The 20,188-nt window shown below is 48.0% G+C and overlaps 1 protein-coding gene across 6 annotated transcripts in view; it reads left to right on the plus strand.

The window, feature by feature from the left end:
• Nucleotides 1–20,188, plus strand: part of PUDP (pseudouridine 5'-phosphatase) — a 485,786-nt gene that overhangs the window by 40,547 nt on the left and 425,051 nt on the right. The window contains exon 4 of one of the 6 annotated variants that reach the window (XM_074324095.1): nucleotides 2,660–3,599. The exons of the other annotated variants lie outside the window; for them this stretch is intronic. Within the exon in view, the coding sequence (XP_074180196.1) occupies nucleotides 2,660–2,836 (177 nt within the window). The 3' untranslated portion in view covers nucleotides 2,837–3,599. Of the gene's footprint in view, nucleotides 1–2,659; nucleotides 3,600–20,188 lie in introns of those variants that run through there. 6 annotated transcript variants of the gene reach the window in all.

Consider the following 20,188-nt stretch of genomic DNA (forward strand, 5'->3'; position numbering starts at 1 on the left):
TTTATTGTCTGTACATTTCTCAGACTGAATTCTTGTTGGGACGTGTAGTATGTGAGTCCAGCTGGTGTCCATAAAAACATCTTTCGACAACTACTGAGTGAAACAGGTGGTGAGTGGCGGAGGAAGAACGGAATGTAGGTGCCAGTGACACAGTGTTTGCCGTCAGAGTTCTGTTATTTTTTTCTTTTTTATTGTTTGCGGCCGAAGGACAGTGACTTTCGTACTGTGGCAAGTGGCTTCTTTGCAGAGACGCCAGCTCCCCCGGTCATTCTGAGAGCTTCAGCCTCAGGGATGCACTGACACAGGCAGACGGCCTGTCATTGTGTGAGCTGATTAGATCAGCTCTGAGCTGATGGAGTCCCCATTCCTCACGCTCTCCCAGGCCTGCCTGCCTCCGTCACACTCACTGCCCTCGTTATACTTCACATCAGGGCTGTGTTTGGATTATCAGTTGTACAAAGAGGTGGGGACAAATGACGAATCGAAAACGGAGAAGCTGATAAAGGGCAGGGCCTCAGAAACTGGGCATTTCAGGAAGAGGCTGCGCCCGTCCCGCTGCCTGTTTTGCAGCAGGACACACCTCAGCGCTTCCCCCCAGCACCCCGGCATCCCCCCTCACTTCCTGGCCCGTCCGCGATGGCGTGTGCAGAGCTGATGGCGTGTGCAGAGCCGATGGCGTGTGCAGAGCGATGGCGTGTGCAGAGCCGATGGCGTGTGCAGAGCGATGGCGTGTGCAGAGCCGCAGGTGTGCCGGGCTCCCGGTGTCCCAGGAGGACAGCTGTTTGGGGCCCCTGCTGGAAGGGCCAGTCTCTGAGACGCCAGTGTGACCTCACTCACACACAGAATAATAGCTGCTCTCATGACCTCAGCCAAGGACAGTCACCCCAAGGGAGCGACCAAGTCTCTTCCTGTGCCCCATGTGTAACTTGGCAGGTGGGCTGCACAAAGCTTCAAAGTCCACAGGAGCACACCAGAAATGTTAAAAAAAAAAAAAAGTCATTGGATGTTTAAGAGCTGAGGTGCCAGGTAAAACAATCGGGGCATTTAGAATATAATCAGGCCATAACTATAAAAAGACAGGGACACAGAGGAAGTCTGACTCAGATGAGTCAGAACACAGACCTGGATGGTGCCAGCAGCGTCGCGTGCCTCTCAGACGGAAGCCATCGTTCACGGTGGAAGCAGAGCGGGAACAAAGCCAGGGGCTTCACACGTTCTCGGGCTGGGAGCAGTGGCACTAAGTGTTCTGTGTGCCCAGGACCTCGCAGGTGTTAGCAGTGACAGGGGCGTCTCCCTCCTGGGCAGACCCGCTCACTGTGCAGCCAGCCTGGTGCTGACATGTTCCTACGACGGGTAGGAAGTCATTCACTCCTTGCCTCGGCCCTAGGGGTGACTCCACTAATGAAATACCTTAGCCCAGGACGGATGGAAGGCAGGCAGGCAGGGAGGGAGGGGGGAAAGTCAGTGTACCTGCTACGGAATAGCCCAGCAGGAAAGACTGTGTGTGTGTGTGTGTGTGTGTGTGTGTGTGTGAGAGAGAGAGAGAGAGAGAGAGAGAGAGAGAGAGAGAGAGACCCCTGACCGAAAGCATCAGGACGCAGAGCTTCCAGTGTGAGACGGCCGCTGGCTTCCACGACCCGTGTCCGGCCCCCAGCATGCGCGCTGGGCTGCCACCACACCTGTGATGACGTGGGCAGAAAGTTACTGGGATCAAAGGCAGAGGGACCCGGGGCTGGCAGAAGAAGTGAGGAGCGTGTGGAAGGGCCCCGCCCCGCAGTCCTGGGGGCTCTGGGTCCCCTGAGGAGAACAGCGGGACCTGAGAGCATCTCTCAGTGCTGGTGGCAGGACCCCTGCTTACAGCTGTCTGCCCCTACAGAGCCTTCACTGAACAGCGTTAATAAAACTGCTTTCAGGCTCAGTGTGTCGGATTCCGGGAACACAGGGACACTTGCCAGCGGCCCGTTTTCCTGGGATGGAGGGTGCTAAAACGATGACGGGCCACCTTCGCATTGGATGGACGTGGGTGTCTCCTTCGGAGCGAGGCCTCACGTCATACTGAGGTTGCATCACTCACATGACGGCACAGCCAGGAGCTCCGTCATATGTACGAGGCACAAACACCCCCGTTTTAAACGGGGGTGTCTGTGTGCGTGAGCCTCAGGCATCCTGATAGAACAGTGGGTTTACACAACAAACCAGAAGACGTACCGCCCGTGGCACTAAGTCTTGGTGTTAATGAGATCTTGGTGCATGACGCTGGCACACGGGCACTGGTTTTCACCAAGACACTCCTAACCATTCCATTTCCAAACAAAAACGTCACCAGCTCCGAAGTTGCTTAAAAGCATGTCCCCCGCTCACACACACCATTTCCTCTTATGCTCTGGATGTTCAGTTATTGATTGTACAGATTTATATGATTGGCATAAAATAAGCTTTTCCACCGAGACTCCCGGTGGCCAGCTTGCTGCACCCCGTTCTGGTAATGCCTTGGCCGTAGCTGTGGACGCCTTCCCCCTAAAGTAGGGGCCGTGTAAGAACCCCGCCCACACAGCGGTCTGCAGGGGCCCAGCGCCAGGATGAGGATTCCCACAGCCCAGTCTCCACGACCGGTAGCGACGAGGCCATCTCAACCTTCTTTCTCTTCCTCACCCCACAGTGCCTCGTCTTTGAAGACGCGCCCAACGGGGTGGAGGCGGCCCTCGCAGCCGGCATGCAGGTGGTGATGGTTCCAGACGCGAACTTACACCGAGACTTGACAGCAAAGGCCACCGTCGTGCTGCGTTCCCTGCAGGACTTCCGGCCTGAGCTCTTCGGCTTGCCGCCCTATGAGTGACAGGCCCTCCTGTCACCCATGTGGGCTGCCCCGGGCGCGGCCCCCACACCCCCTGAGTGCGCCGTACTGCTCGGGAAGCAGCCCCGGGGCGGGCACTGCCCACATTGCTGTGGCAGCGGCCATCCCTGCATCAGGAGCTGTGCGGTCTCTCTGCAATCAGTGCAAATGAAAAGCCAGAACTGGACAGGGGAGAGAACACACAATAGGGACAGCCCAGCACAGAGATCAGGACAGAGACCAAAGTTGTCCTTTGGATAATCACAGGACGTGACTGCATTTGCCTAGTCACCTAATAACTGTACAATGACTGCTCACGCCTGCATACACACGCTTCTGTGCCAATATGTGTATGTGTGCACACGGCTACGTAAATACATCCTTTTCCAAGACAAAATGAAATTACATGTCTTCATTTCTTTGTAGTTTTTCTAAACCGTGGCTGGAACATGTAAAATACGTATACATATATGTGTATGACTTTATGTATATCTGTGTATTTTTGTGCATATCACACATACATTCTGCACTTCGTCTCTCTCCTCAGTGCCGGTCTTACCGTGCAGTAGCAACTGAAAAAAGTGAGACAAGTCCCTCTGCTTTGTAAGCGGAGTCGGAAACCCACGTCATGGGTGAGCCCTTAACAAATCAGTCACCTGAAACTAAGGAAATAATGTCGAGTGTCAACTGTAATTGAAAGATTAAAATAAAGAGAAATTGATGAAAATAAATCTCAGGTACGCTAAGAAATAAAATAAAATAGAAGCAGGCTTATAAGCCAGTTCATGTCCCACCTTTTCCATTGATGAAGCTGGATAATCTTAGAAAAGTGATCGAAGCTCTGATTCTCTGTGTTTACATTTGTGAAATGGGTCCAATGCCTACATTTTCAGGATTGAGTAACTTAATAGTGCTTGGTATATAGTAATCTCTTTATGAATATTTTGCTGTTGTTAGTGCAAGATTGGGTGGGTGTGGTGAAGGGGAAATTTTGCTGCTTCATTGATGCTTATTTTTTATTTTAATTGAGAAAAATACGTCTTTGTAATAAAGGGAAATTTAAGTGGGAAAAGAAGAAATTATTTTCCTTCTTAGCAAATATTGACATTCTATTTGTGTCCTCAAAATATCTCTGTGGACCTCTGCTCAGAGACTAACTCTGAACCATTTCATCCATAGTTTCTTTGTAGTGTGAACATAATTGTAGCCTGTACCTTATATCTAGGCGAATATCCACATTTGAGAATGTTTTCCACCTCAAAAAAAAAGAGAAAAATTATCCCCTCTTTTAAGAACATTTATATTTCTTTATATATTCTTTCATGCAAATATAATTTGATTTCAGGACGTGTACTTGGTACAACCCAGAGCCACAATATGGTTTTGGGATAATTTATCAGACGTGACACTTTGGCCATGAACCCTTTCTAACAGATTTACTTAGCCCTTTGGGATGTGAAAGGCATTGAAATGGGAAAAAATGCCATCACAGTGTGGTTTCTGCTTTCTCCATCCTGCCAGGTGCTCTCTGTCATTAATTGTCATTGAGCTAATTTTCAACTCTGTAAGTTGTAGAAAAAAATAGAGTAATGTGGGTGATTGTCTGGTGGGATGATTGCCTGTTAATGATTGTCTCTGGCTGTTGATCAATTTTGCGTCAGTTTAGCAAATTCATTTCAGCATTCTTGACTGCGTATGTGCATATCTGTTCTTTGGATTCTCCTTTGACCAATTGTAACATCTTACTGGTTACCTCACCGGTTAATTTACTTGAATAAAATTTTTGACACTTGACCACATTGTGTTTGTATGGGAATATGATTTTACGTTTTTTGAAAAAGATATTATCTTCTAAACAAACGTAAAACATAAACGTGACTCACTTTTTTTTTTTTAACTGAGACAGTACTCGCACTGTAAAATGGGATTTATATATATTTCAGTGAACCTTGGTGCCTTCGCATATAGTGAATAAAGGCTCTTGATGAAATGGTCACTTGTTTGATTTGGTATGTCATTTTTTTTTACATTATTGAATATTGGGGAGCAGTGTGTTTCTCCGGGGCCCATCAGCTCCAAGTAGTTGTCCCTCAATCTAGTTGGGGAGGGTGCAGCTCACTGGCCCATGTGGGAATCGAACCGCAAGCCCGCCACTCAGAGCTCACGCTTTAACCACCCGAGCCATCCGGCTGCCCCTGGTATGTCACTCTTCCAAAATATTTATGTCGATGCTTTCTGTTCCATAAGCCATTTTCCATGAATAAGACAAAGCGGTTTAAGCCTTTCTAAATGATGGAGATCTAGGGCAGGATAAGTCTTTCTCTAGGGTACATTTGATGTCAACTGTGGTTGTATTGTTGGTGTTGTTTTAACCAAGTCTATAGCCAAACTCTCACAGTTTTTTGCAATTGAAAACTTGTGGTGCTTGGCCAAAGCACACATGCTCTTTCTTACTGTACATCAGTGTAATGGCTTGAGTACATTTTAGTGATGTTATTCTGCCGAATGACCCGTTGATATCTCAGAGGCGTAATAGTGAACATTTATACCAGAATGACTCATGCCAAGATAGTTTAAAGAGTAGTTTTGTAGTTTCTTCACTCATTGAATGTGTGTTCTATTAGGGACAGGCACGGATTAATGGAAGTTGTGAATTTTGCCCTAAGCAGCAGCTAATGTTTGCTCATATGTTGCACAACCTTCAAATGGATTTTCGGGACTGATGGCAGCTGAGGAGAGTGGCACTATGAATCTCTTCTTAATGCCACTTAATGAAACACGCAGCCCTTTTCAGAACTTGCTAATCTCTATGTATGAGAGTTTTTGCCGCCTAATAATTTCTCAGTTGGCATTCAGTGATTTATATAAAAGAAAAATGTCCAGAAGACACCTATGTTGCACTTGAGAGACTTGACTTATCAATGGCTTGGACGTGTTTCTGCTCTGCAAACTGGAATCCAGGTTTAGACCCTGGTTCGTATTTTGAATAGAATTGATAGGTTGTTGGTAACTTTGGCGTACTTTGAACGTTTCTTCAACCTTTGAAAACAAATTTGCACATGAGAACGAATGTCGTAACAAAAAAGAATGCATTCGAGCCATTAGTAATAACTGCTCTGCTTGACATTCTCTGCCCTCTGCTGCTGCACACGATAAAGTTCAAACCTCCTTGGCCTTAGATGAAGGCTTTCTGACCAAAGTCTGTCACCAGCAATCCTTATTTTATCATGATTATCATGTTTATCTTCTGCAAAGAGAAAATGAAACGTTAAAAAGCACAGGATTTCAAATCAGACGTCAGTGCAAATCCCCGCTCTGCTACTAAATGGTTGACCCCTTTCCACCTTAGATTCTTTACCAGTGCGATGGGGACGATACGGATTTGTGTTCTTGGTACGAAGAATTGATTGAGGTCCCACGTGGGGTGAGAATACTTAACACGTAATGACTATTTATGAAATGGCAGGTACTATGATTATTTCAATCTGGCATTCTCCAGCATCCCTTGTTGATTGAAAATACTCGGTTTGCAAAGGATGTTTGTTCCCTGAAGAGCTCGCATTATCTCTGAACGCCGATCTTCAGGACGCCTCAAAATATTGTGGTCTCTCCTGACTCTTCCATCGACTATGCCTCGTACACCCAACACTTGCTTTCCATCCCTTCATTAGTCGCAGAACGTTTCCATTGGCTTAAGTCTTTGCCTCAGAACAATGTCATCTGGATTGAGTTGATCTGAGAAATGCTAGCTGCCTGCTGCATGGCAGGCAGGTACTGGACAAAAATCCCGCTTTATCCTATGAGGTAGTAGAGTTTACACAGTAATAAGACGAGACTTCATACTAAACCAAACAAGAACGAAGCCAAACAAGGTAAGTCTCAGGCTATTTATCTTGCTAAACTTTGCTCATAAAAGCACTGGATTTGGCTTCCAGACGTGTTTTCAGTAGCACGGTTCCCATGACCAGAGGACCGGGAAACTTGGGACGAGACCTTGGTGTGGCCCGGTTTGATTGCATCGCTCCTCAAACCAACTAAATTTGTCTGTGTGTTTTTTTTGACCCCAGTTGTTTTTGAATGATTAAATCGTTACCCATTTTCCTGGTTCTCTAGGGTGGACACTTGTCACAAAGTCATTTGAAAACCGAACCTGTGCCCTGGGTCTGAAAGCACTGTAGTGACGTGTTCCTGCAAATGTCCCTGATTTGCAAGTTCTCCGTGGGTTTCCACAACATTGCATAAGGAGTATTTGTACATTAACGTACCTCCGATTATTACCAAAGTGCTCCTGACCTAATCATGTAGGGAATGGAAATGACAAGGAACTATTGAAGAACCCTGGTATGTTGGAATCTCTAATAAGCAAGACGCCTTGGGAAACACGAAGTCATATGCACTTGCTTATGACAAAACCTTGTCAAAGGGGTAGCGACGTCATGTATTATGCACAGTCACTTAAATTGTCTGTTTGCAAAATGTGCTTTGGGAAAGAGTTGGCCTGCATTCCACGCTCAGTCTTATTACATGAAGAATACACATTGAACTAATACAAAGCATACCCATTTCTCTCCAAACCTAGGCAATACCGTACTTGGTGGCAAGATAGACATTCCATGTCAAAGAACCAAGCAAATAAGGAATCCAGCTGTCAGGGAACTTTTATGCGTGTTCTACAGGTTCCACTGCCTGACTAACGCCGTTTCACGTGGACACGTATGGTTCTGCTAACGGCACGTTCGCTCAGTTCTGCTGTGTCTACACACGTCTTCATTTCACCGCTCTTTTTAAGGAGACGGTCGCTGGATGTTGAATTCAGGCTTGAGATTTTCTTTTACCCTTTAAAGATCCAGTTTCCTTGTCGTCGGCCTTTCATAGTTTCTGATGAAACAGCCAGCCCTGGGCCCCACCTTTGAAGTCAGTCAGCGTGTCTCGTTTCTCCAGCTGCTGTTGAGATTGGCCGTTGGTGCTTGGCGTTGCCCAAGCACGTTGGTGCGTGGCTGGCTTGCTGTTGGTCGTTTCTCACTGTCCTCTGTAGATCTCCCCGAGTCTGTGTCTGGCTGTATGTATGTATCCCTGAACCTCTGGGCCGTTCTCGCTTTCATTATTCCCAGGCTCACCTCTTGGCGTCCCTGCCATGTCACCGAACATAAAGGTGACCTGTAAGCAGTGTGTATTGTCGGGCCTGCTTTGTGCCACCTACGGAGGGGCTCAGGGACTGGGACGCTTGGGGGGGGGGGGCTTAGGAAGGCCTGGCGTCAGAGCACACACACCTAAACAGGATGCGATTTCCCAAGTAAGTCAGCAGCGAGGCACACTGATAACTAACCGGGAGGAGACCCCCGCTCCGCGCCCCCCAAATCAGGTAAGCAGTAGTCAGACAGCAGAGAAGCGAGAGAAGCACCAGGGGGCTCCGTAGAAGGCCTGGGACAGAACAGTAGAAGCTGCGTCCTTGCAGCGAACCTTTCCTTCCCCTCTGCTCGCCAGGGGCTCCATGTGTGTCTTCTCTGCGGCGAATCCCAGAACCATTCATCCTGCTGGCCTGTGGAGAGGTGTCTACCAAGAGAAGATGAAAGGCAGGCAGACAGTTCCTGAAATAAAACAAAACAAAAACAGAAAACTCGGGGAAAATACTTTTAATGACTGTAGAGTATCCATATGTGCTGACCACACGAATGCTGCAAAATACTCTGAATTTCTGCCAAAGTAGGTCGTGTTTACATGTGTCAGGTAGGGCGCTGGGGACGCGTGAGGCACTTTTGTGTTCATAGTGCCCATTCCTGGGCCTCTGCTTCCCTGTTTTTGTGTCTGAGTCCCCTCCTTGGAGTGGCCGAGATTCCTGCCACTGTCCCCTCTAAGGAAACGGAAGCACAGTTAGCTGATGTCCCTTGTAAAGCCACTCAGCTCTGACGTGCTGGAGCTCAGCATTAGACTTGCCTACTTTGCTCTCTGGAAAATGTCATGGTTCCCAACACTCTGACCTTGACCCATAGGGAAAGAAATACATGTTCGTGGCAATTAGAGTCAGAAGGGTGTTTGGCGACCATCACCACTTCCCTGCTATAGACCCAACCCACACGGGTCCTGCCAGGCAGCAGTGAGTGAGTTTTGCATTTGGACGTGTCCCCATGCTGTTGCTGAAGGCAGGACACAGCACACATGGCTGCCTGGGCTGCACTGTCACTTCTTATCAAGGAGAATATTTTCCTTTCACAAGTTTGAGATGCCCTAGCTGGGAAAGTATCAAGCTCTTTGATTGTTCCCTCTTACGTACGCGTGGGACAGCTCCTTCATTCCTTTCGTCTCCAGTACTCAGCCCACCTCCGGAAAACACTGCAAAATACGAGTGTTGAGTGCTCTCTCTCTGTAAATACTTAGCAGGCCTCTGTGATGAGCTGTTTATTCTCCGCTGATTTCCTTACTAACGAACAGTCATGTTGAAGCTCGTCTGGAGCCAGTTTAAGACCACGTCTCAGTTGCCAATGTTTGTATACGTTTGCAGCTCCAGTGCAGGTTTCTAAAAGTCATTCTGTCTCTAGGCTCAAAGTTCCTGCGGAGAAGATCCCGTCATCTCTAGGGAGGGTTTTCTCTAAGGCCTCTCAAGTAGTAAGATCGGAGACTTTTCATCCATCACTCCCTCCCCTTGTAGTCCTTCCAGTGTCAATCCTTTCCTTTCTGTGTCTTGATTTCTTCTCTGCAAACTGCCCATCCTTCCCACCGCTGCCCGCACTACACCCTGTGAGAACTTGCAGCAGGAACGCCAGCGTGCTCCAAGTCCACCTTGAACCTCGGCTAAGGGATCGTGTCCTGACGAAGAGCTGAGACACACGGAGATCTTGCCTTCTGATAGGCCCCTCCCTCCCTCATGCCGGCTGGGAGCGGTCACCTGCCTTGCGCTGGCCGGGAACAGCTCCAGATATATCCTGAGAGTTCCGGGGGCCATGGAAAACTAGCATCACTCATTGCCCATGGCTGTTTGGTTTCCCATCAGTGGTAAACCAGACGGACGTGGCCCTGAACCCCCCACCCCCACCCCAACACACACACACACACACACGACAACACGCCATTTAGTGTGGGAAACACAGTAAGGGATCCCGCCCGTAAAGATATAATTGCAAATTGGGGTCTAAGACAGAACAGCCGTGGGCATCTAATTTAATTTGTGGCTTATAGGGTCAGGCAGGGCACCAGTGTGCAGAAGTGTTTATAGTGAAATTGGGAGGCAGTGAAAGTCCGCCTGGCCCGTTTCTTAAAAAGCGAAACACTGCAAAATGTTGTTCTTGAGTGGTCTCTCGTTGTAAGTACCCGTCAGGCCTGTGTGATGAGCTATTTATTGGCCATGTAATGCTACCCAGCATTTCTGCTGGTAGGTGCCTACCCAAGAGAAATGAAAACGTGTATATAAAAATGTGTACACGGATGTTCATAGCAGCACTATTTATTCACAGCCGTCCAAAGAGGAAACGACAGATGCCATCAAAAAGAGGACGTGGTGAAATTTGTGCCACGAAGCCCCACAAATTCCGGTGTTCTTGGTACTTTTCGCAGTACCCAGAGTTATTCCTCTAATCAGCTCATACGAAAGGACCTTTCTATATTTCCTACAAGTTAGTGATTTGGACAAGAGATGGAAGAAGATCTCGACTGGGGATTTAGAGTCTGCCAAGTCAGTCGGTGGGCTCAGTCGGCTCTCGGGGGTGGAATGTGTGCATTTTGTGCTGATCTTCTGATTCCATCGTGTGTTGGCATAAGCCCGACCCTGGCTGAGAGGGATGCGTCTACTTGGGGAGAGGCTGGGCCTTCGTAGATGAGAAGGGCTGCAGTGACATAGGTGGGCAGGAACTGATGGTGGCACGTGAAGGCCTTCGAAGGAGCGTTTCAGAGAAGGGATGGTCAACCGTCACATGCTGCTGAGAGACCAAGAAAGAGCACAGAGAAGTGGATGTAGGTTTCGGTGGCCTGTGCTTGGACAGCATCAGGTCAGGGGAGCCATGGGGATGAAAGACAGGTGGGGGCACCCTCTCTCCTCTTATCCATGTTTTGTTCAGGAAGTGATATCAAAACGAACATCTTTCTTTAGGGCACGCATGTCACCTAATTTGAACTGTGTTTAAAAGTGCTATTAAACACCGTGAAAATAAAAAGAAGCCCCTATGTGTGGCGCTCTCGGGGTCTCTTGGTGTGATGTATGCGACCAGGTGGAATCCTTCCTTTTGTGTTGCCAACAGAAGTCACGCACCCCAGATGCGTCCTGCTCTGTGAGTTGATGTGCATATCGGCCGTGCTCATCGGGGCTGCAGGCGCTCTGTACGGCAGCACGGCCGCCTGGGACGGGACACGCCGCCTGCAGAGGAAACTGGAGGAAAGGACAGATAGCAGTGGGGGTGGAAATAGCAATGGAGGGAGAAGTAGCAACGGAGATGGAACTAGCAATGGATGTAGGTACATATATATGTATCTCTATGTAGAGATATACTATATGTATAACCTATGTCTGCCCACATTTATTCCATATCTGTCTCTATGTCTCTGTGTCTCTCTGCATCATCTGTCTCTAACGTTCTATCTGTAGCTCTCTCTCTCTCTCTCTCTCTCTCTCCCCCTATCTCTGTATCATCTACATGTGTATCTATCTCCTTTGGCACATGTTAATAGAAATAGCTTGGAGAAAATTGAAGGTGGCTATCTCTATATGCAACCTAGTAGTTTTGAATGAAATACAAAAAGTTACTATGGCAGATCCCATCCCGCTGCTAGAAAGCGATAACTTTCCCCATCAGCTGTGTTCCTCTAACGCTTCGTCCTCATTAAGGGTCTTTTTGCAGAGACTCTGCAGATACAACATGAAAAAGTGCCGTCATACCCTTGGAGAATGTTCTGCGCCCTGTACCTCTGACTTTTTGAATATTACTATACAAAACATTGTTTGCATGATCCCCCCTCTCTTTTATAGTTCACTGGGGAGAAAAAAAAAGCATATGTTAAAGAAGGAATTGCTGTTTCAATTTCCCATGGTTGTGTAAACCCGTCCGCTTTCGTCTGTGAAACCAACCCAAATCATCCAGGGGACTGAGAGCCAAACAAGAAACGTTACCTTTGCAACCCGGGGTCCAGTGCCTGCAGAAAGGTGGCCAGGCACTTGAGAAGCTGGATGACGGTTATGGGGACAACCAGTGAGGCACCTTTTTCTGAGTGGCTTGGGCAGCGATGGCAGACGTGCCACTTAACCAGAGAGGGCAGCACCCATTACAAGGAAAAGCAATGACTCCTTCCTTACAAGAGTGGGGTCAAGGTCCCCCCGCCCACATGCATCACCCCTGACATAGGACAGCTGGTGAGGGAGGGGGCTTCATAACAAAAAAGGCCAAGAGCTTGCCCAGAGCAGACTGGATTTGGCAAAGGGAGGAGAAACTACGAGGAGCCACGTAGCCACGGGACTAGCGGTCTTCACCTGGTGACGATAAGGTCCAGGTGAAATAACCTCACGGAAACATTCTATAAAAAGCGGGTCATCAGTGAGAGCCCGGGTGACATGCTGTTTGTTAGCTGGGAGGAGGGTCACCCACAGGCCGGCACAGTTCAGAAAACCCGAGACCCAGCCAGGAAATCACGCTGCCCGCCACGTACCTCATCCTTCTTCCGTTCCCCAAGATGTGGCTCACGTGCCCGGTGCCCACAGACGCGTCCTCCTTCAAACATGACAAATGATACCGCTTACGAAGGTGGTCGCCAGCCAGGGGCCTTGACAAAGATGCTGCAAGGAAGGAAGGAAGAATGAAAAAGGAACAGGACACGATCGACACACCCGAAAGCTTAGACCGCAGAGCGGCCCCAAAGCGTGGTGTCCACAAAAATCAAACAATTAAAGAAAATGTTTCTCCGAAATGAGAATTGAAAGGTGAGAGGGCGGGAAGGATACATTACTGATAACACATTACATGGGAATGAAAAGGAAGTCGGCAGAGTCAGAAATGAATGAGAAATGAGAATGAAAAGTGAGATGAGAGGGAGAGAGACACACAGAGATAGAAAGAAAGAAACAGAAGAGATGGAACGTCTATGAAACTGGTATCCTGCCGAAATTAAAAACGAATGGAACAGGAAAAAATACACAAAGATGTAATTCAAGGGGCAATTCCTGAAATGATGGAAATTTGAATTTGCTGACAAATTAGCGTAGTAAAACCCAAGGCTGTGTTGATATAGATCAACTAACAAGGAAAAATTCTAGTAAATTAATGGTATTTTTAGTCATCAAAAGAATTCTGTGCATACCAGAAAAAAAATCTAGGAAGCTGAAATTTCTCTATGTCAGACACGAAGAGCTAGAAGACACTGGGACCATATATAAATTGTCCTTAAGGAAATATGTGTCCCAAGAATGCAACCAAAATTGCCCATCAGTTTTTAAAGATACAAATAGATATGTCCAAACATACACCGATTCAGGGAATATGTGTTCACAAAGGAAACAAACAAACAAGTAGAGGTTGAATTGTCGCCAAGAGAAGCTGTGTCTTAAAGGATGTGTATAAGTGGAGAACGGTGCTGAGACCTGTGGAAATTATAGTCACAGAGAAGAAAATAAATGTCATCCACCCTGACAATGTAGAGATAATAATGCCAGTAATTGAAAAATCATGGTTCTGGACGTTTTTCTGTCTGACTTACTTCCCTTAGCATGATAATCTCAAGATCCATGCACGTTGTCACAAATGGCAATATTTCATCATTTCTTATGGCTGAGGAATATTCCATTGCATATATGTACCACATCTTTTTCTAATCATGTATCGGAGGATACTTTGGTTGTTTCCTTGTTTTGGCCACTGTAAATAAAGCTGCAATGAACATTGGAGCACACATGTCTTTATGGATAAATGTTTTCAGATTTTTTGGGTAGATACCCAGAAGAGGGATTGCTGGGTCATATGGTAGCAATGAATGAACAAGAAAAAGAAACAGAAACTCATAGACACAGACAATAGTTTAGTGGTTACCAGAGGGTAAGGGGGGTGGGGGGTGGGAGATGACGGTAAGGGGGATCAAATATATGGTGATGGAAGGAGAACTGACTCTGGGTGGTGAACACACAATGGGATTTATAGATGATGTAACACAGAATTGTACACCTGAAACTTATGTATCTTTATTAACCAATATCACCCCAATCAATCTAATTTTAAAAAAGGGGACAATAAATAAAAAATCATAGCAGCAAATGCAGTTGAAAGTAAAAAGTCAGATGTAGCAGATGCTGATTTTCTCATTTTTAATTCCAGGCTTTCAATAGATATTGTTTCTAAACTCATGTCAAGTATAAGAAATATTAATACATTTCCTTGGATGCAGGTAACCACTAGAGAATGAAAACTAGATTAAACTTTTTGAAGGAAAACCCAGTAATTTGGACCAAATATACACCATGCTTGTGCATTTCATAAAAATAATTGCATAAATGGTTACTGACGCTCTGAAACCTAATTTTTGCAGCCTCTGTGTATCACGTCAAAATAACAATCGTAAAATATTTTATCCATTTGTGAGCAAATACTCATATCCTGTAGAAAGTTTCAGTAGGTTTTATTTTGATCCAATAAATCACTGGATTTTACTTACGCAGTTCCTGCTTGAAGTGTGGCAGTCCAAGAAGGCTTCATAACACCCTCCGAAAAGGTCCCCGATGTAGGGACTTACCTTCCTGTGGTCCGAGCCATAAACAAAGGGACATTGAAGTGTGAGGATGAACTCTGGAGAATGCAAGCCAACGTTCAGTGAGAAAGGACACTGGTAGGTAGGAGGTGAATCTAAGCACCAAATGAAGTGCAGAGTCTGGGCGGTAACGGGGTGGGCGGACGCAGCCACACGGGGCGGCATGGAAGGTCTTTGCAGAAGCAGCATTTGGGGCAGGGGCTTGTAAATGTGAGAAGTGGAGGGACCGTTAGGAGAGGTGACATGCTCTGGGGCCCCGGAGAATGACAGTGAAGATGTGGGCAGGTGCGGGGCTGTGTCAGGATGTGGCCAGTCAGATCAGCGTCCTGAGTACGGGGAAGGGCAGACGCGTTGGCTGTGGCCAGTTTTCGGGCCACCGAGAGTTTGGACCCTGAGCGTTAGGCCAGGAAGCACCAGGCAGGGTTTCTGGCTGCTAATGCACAAAATACAATTCTGAGGAAGTTTAATCTGCTTGTAAGATTCTGGTAACCCCATCGTTGTGACACCCTTCTTCACAGCACCACGTGAACCTGACTTTGCAGTTCTGGTCATGTGACGGAAGCTTCCTGGGGAAGCCATGGGGTTTCAAAGGCTCGATGACCCACGTGTCATTTCTGAGAGTGGGAACAAAGCCCTTCTGAGGCGGCTCGTCGCAGCCAGCTGAGCACTTGGTTTCCGGGCAGGGCACTCAATGTAGGGCTGACGATTTGTTCTCCTTCCTTAATTAACAGACTTTTCTCTTTCTTTTGAGAAGATTTGGCTTCATAGAAAATTTGAGGGACAGTACAGAGTTTCCCGTCTGTGCCCGCCTCCCTCCTTCCCCCCTTTATTATTATCTGGCATTAGTGTGGGGCATTTGTGACAATACATGAGCCGATATTTTTCCATTATTACTACCTAAGGCCCACATGGGGTTTACATTAGGCTCACTGTTGGCGGTGTCCATTCTGTGGGTTTGGACAAATACGTGATGACAGGTCCCCACCTTTATGGTGTCACACAGAGTGGTGTCACTGCCCTAAACACCCTCTGTGCTCCATACATTCATCTCTCCTCCCTCCTCACCCCTGGCAACCGCTGATCTTTTCACTGTCTCTGTAGTTCTGCCTTTTCCAGAATGTCACAGAGTTGGGATCTTACAATGTGCAGCCTTTTCAGACTGGCTTCTGCCGCTTCATAATATGCGTTTAAGGATTTTTAAAACAGAAACTAAATCTTAGGCTCAAACACTGAGAACAAATCCAGAATCGTGTCTTTCCCCTAACTTTGAAAGGAGGTCACTCGGTTTTTCTAACGTTGACCATCAAAGGACTCGCTCCTTTAACAGGACGCAAGAATGTGGGTATATTTGATATTTAATGCCGGCTTCATTTCAGTCATTTTTATTACTAATGTGATTACGTAGAGGCATAAGTTTTTATCTGAGGACGTGAACACAATAGACAGGCCAGTGAACACTTTTCAGAATAAAACAATGATGGTGTATCGGGAGGTTTTATGCACTATATTCTATGTCCATTAATATCCAGTGATTTTTTTTTTTTAGATTCTCCGTATGTTTAATTGTGCCATTTATCTGTGTGGTTTTTAGCTGTGAGGTTGCATTGTCATAAGGAAGTTTTGCCCTGGCTCAGATTTCCAAGATAATTAATGTAAAAGATAACACGATTGGTACCATCCTTCAGCTGAAAAATACTTTTGCCATAAACGTAACCTACTTGGATCCATCTAGAGATCATTATATTTTGATAGCCAGTAAACTCCTCATCAGAATAAGGATTTATTCCCTAATAAAATTAAAACACTCTCTATGAGAAGAGAGAATTACACCTGCTGGTGTAAAAAATGAAAATCCCAGTTGGGCGCTCGGGTTTCCTGAGCAACGCACTACAGATTCGGTAGGCATGGGCTGTTTCATTTTGTGTTTCACAGTCTTGGGTCCCGAAATCTGATTTTGAAGATGAAAGAAACAGCGGAGGTGGCGTGGCCCAGTGCTGTAATGTTTACAGTGCTGCATGTCTGTGTGTGTCCGTATATTTTGTGTGCTTCCATTGAAACTGTCAGGAACAGCCCCATGACCCTACAAGAGTCATCAGACCCAGTTCTCCAAGAGACGTGTGTCTTCCCACTCTGGACTTGAAGTGACATGTCCTTCTCTTATGAATGCCATTCCCGTCAACGGTGGCCTGTTGATGACCTTTGAAACATCTCCGAATAGGAATTTGAACTCCTCGGGCCAAAACGGTTGCACGGATAAATCCAGAAAATAGTTCTGTGTTGCTTCCCAGCGTAATAGTCACCACTCCTAGGGACTGCGGGCATTGAAGTTCAATTTCTTTACTGGATACGACTGGTCAGTCTCAGCCTGTTGTGTGCCTTGCCTTTTTATCTCTCCTGTCGAGCTGGTGTATTTTTGAGAAGGTGCCATTTATGAATGCTTGCTTGCTTTTATATTCCGTGCTAGGTATTTGTCTAACAAATCTCTGCCTGCCTTTTTTCTTTTTCCCCTCCTAGAAGCTTCATAGTTTTAGGTTTTACATTTCGGTCAAATCTCAATTTCCATTTAATTTCTGTGTAAAGAACGAGGTAGAGGATTGAAGTTCACTTTCGTCCATACGGCATCCGCTTGTTCCATTTCCATTTGTTGAAGACTCGTCTCTTCCCATGGAATTGTGTTGACGGCTTTGTTGAAAATCAGTGTCCTATTTAAGCATCGGGGACTTTCTTATAAAAATAATCGGTCTTAAAAGAAAGTAAGTCATAACCCAACCCCGGATTCATAGCAGGTGGAACTGTGGGTTTCGAGTGGAGGGTGGAATGTGTTTAGACGCTTTAAGGAAACTCGTGGTACGTTTGAGGGGGGCGGTGGGTGACTAGACCTAGAGGTAAACGTCCTTGGGTCCTGTCTCGGATTGCATTGCCTGAGAAGCCACAGACGGTGGTAACTTCCGCACACACACAACTGTTTCATTCGGCCACGAGTGCCTTAGCTGGGTGGCTTCCGGGATGTCACTGTCCTGTTCAGAACCCTGGTTGTGTGTGTGAGGGGGAAGGCAGTTTTCCGGGAGACTAAGGGAACCCCCAACATCACTGCGTTTGTTTGTAATGGCGCCAGGACTGTCCCCCAGCTGAGAGCAGACCTCACGTCCAGCGTCTTCGCACAGTGTGGGTTCCACCATCGTCCGTGCCACAGGGTGGCCTGAGCGGGGAGTTGGGGGGTTATGTGGCCCAGGAAGTCTGGTGGATGCGGAGTGCGGGGCCGTCCCCGGGGAAGCTCTCTGGGTGTGTCATCAGCACGGAGAGTCAGCACAGAAGCCCGTTTAGCTCAGCGTTTCCTCTTGCCTCCCCTCGTGCGGTCCCTGCGTCCAGCAGCTGTGTGAACGAGCTTTTAGACGCCCCTGCAGAGGTATGGCTGTCGGACAGCTGGGCACAGACGTCCTCAGTTTTCTTTTGTGGTCATTCTCGTCATCTGCGCGGCAAACATTTCCACGAAATAGCAATGGGACACGGTGTGGGTAGTGACATGTCCCAGATGCCTGGCAATGTCTGGCGTTTCCGAATGATGATTTATTTAGATTCTGAAAGAATAGAAGGATGAGAGGCAAACATAGAAATAACCAGGGTTTGGGTGAGGACTGCTAAGCCCTCTGACACAGTGATGGATGGAAGGAAGGAAGGAAGGAAGGAAGGAAGGAAGGGAAGGAGATTAGGAAACAAAAACAGAAACAAAACCCTACCCGGATTATGCATTGAGCCCTCCATCCTGCGTGTGAGCACAGGGGATCGGGGTGCGGGGTGGGGGGGCGACAAATGCACACCCACAGAAACAGGACGAAGGGTTCATTTCAGATGTGCTCACAGCAGCTTCCCAGAAGCCTGGTCTACATGTCTGTCATCGGCCCAGCCACTGCCAGTTGGGAAATGTGAATGAGATTGAATTGCCAACAGAGAAGCTAAACGGAGGCTATTGATTTAGTTGACCTGGCGAATAGGTTCTCCCCAGAAGGTAGCCTGGGAAATGCCCCGTCCGATCCCACAGGTACATAAGGTGGCTTCTCCCACCGCTGTCTTCTGCCCAGGGCGGGAGTCCGGAGGGGCATTGCTTTTCACGACAGACACTGAGAAGCTGTCCCGCGGTGGACGCTGGCACTCGTCAGTGAGCCTCATGCCCAGTGGAAAGCGTCGATGCGTCAGCTCCCCATCCTGTGCTGTGCCGGGAGGCCCCCACCGTCCCAGGAGGCCCCCACCGTCCCGGGAGGCCCCCACACGGAGACTGTGTCCCGTCTGTTTGCACTGTTCACAGGATCTTTGCGTCAAAACCTCACTACGGAGCAACCACTAGAAGTGTGTCCCCCGAAGTTCCTGTGTGGAAGCCCTCACCCCCAGGACATCAGGATGGGGCTGTGTTAGGAGACGGGTCTGTAAAGAGGGGACTCAGGTGACATGAGGTCACTAGGGTGGGCCCTGCTCCAATAGGACTGTGTCCTTAACAGAAGAGGAGATGAGGACACAGACACACACAGAGGGACGGCCATGTGAGGACACGGGGAGCAGACGGCCGTCCACACGCCCAGGAGAGTCAGGGGGGACCCGCCCTGGGACAGGTGGGTCTTGGACTCCAGCCTCCAGGACGGGGAGAAATGTGTGCTGTGCAAGCCGCCTGGTCTGTGGTGCTTTGTTCCGGCCGCCTCAGCTGACTCACTCTGATCCTGTGGAATGTCCCCAGTCATGGCAGCTCTGTAAGTTCCACGGTCCCTTCCTCCCTGTCTCCTCAGGGGACTGGCAGTGGCTAAGTGCCACTCAGGTTCTGTCACCACAGCACTGACCCCATTCCCCGCCTGTGCCCACCTTCCCCAGGAAGGCTTACTTCTCTCATACGTCGCATCACTCTTCCTGTGTTCCTGGCCCAACTCAAAGCTTCGCCCTGCACCTCTGCAGAGAGTAGCTGCTCCCGCACCCCTTCCCGACCTCACTGTGCCACCTTTGGGTCAGTGCAGGCCTGTCCTTCCAGCCTGGACAGCTCGCGTGTCCACAGGGTCTCGTGATGAGTCAGAGTAACTTGATGAGGGGGCAAAAAAGCCGGATGTGTTTGCAGTTCTCGGGGGTACCTTGCCCGTAGTTTGCATCTTCTCATGTCTATTGAGGTGTCTTTGCTCAGTGCTACGTGCTTATGCATTGCACCTCGAATAAAAAGCCAGCTGTGTATCTTACACACTCACATATATATTATACAATCTTGCCGCTTTGCAAATGAAGTGTGAAAACATTTTTTTAGGATAGGCTCAGAGAAATCCGCCAAACTATTAGATGACGCCCGCATGCCTGGTTGCTTCTGCAGCAAAGGTTTATTTACTCAGTTGGTGGCGGGAGCTTTTGAGAAGCATTCTGACCCGGGCCTTGTCAGAGCTTGGCTCCTGGGCGCGGTTGCACCCCAGAGAAGCAAGCTCAGGTGGGGGCCCTGCGGGGAACTGAGGACGTGGGCACAGGGTGGCATGGGAGGGTGAGCGGGAGCACATCTGCTGGGGTTGCCTGTGGCTCGGGACGCTGTGCAACCAACACACAGCGTGTCTCACTCGTGTGTGGGCACCATGGGGACCTGCAGGGATGCACGGAAGCGTTTCCAGAAAACCACCGACAGCAATA

This window comes from Rhinolophus sinicus, chromosome X, assembly GCF_036562045.2.
Source record: "Rhinolophus sinicus isolate RSC01 chromosome X, ASM3656204v1, whole genome shotgun sequence".
Classification (NCBI taxonomy): domain Eukaryota; kingdom Metazoa; phylum Chordata; class Mammalia; order Chiroptera; family Rhinolophidae; genus Rhinolophus; species Rhinolophus sinicus.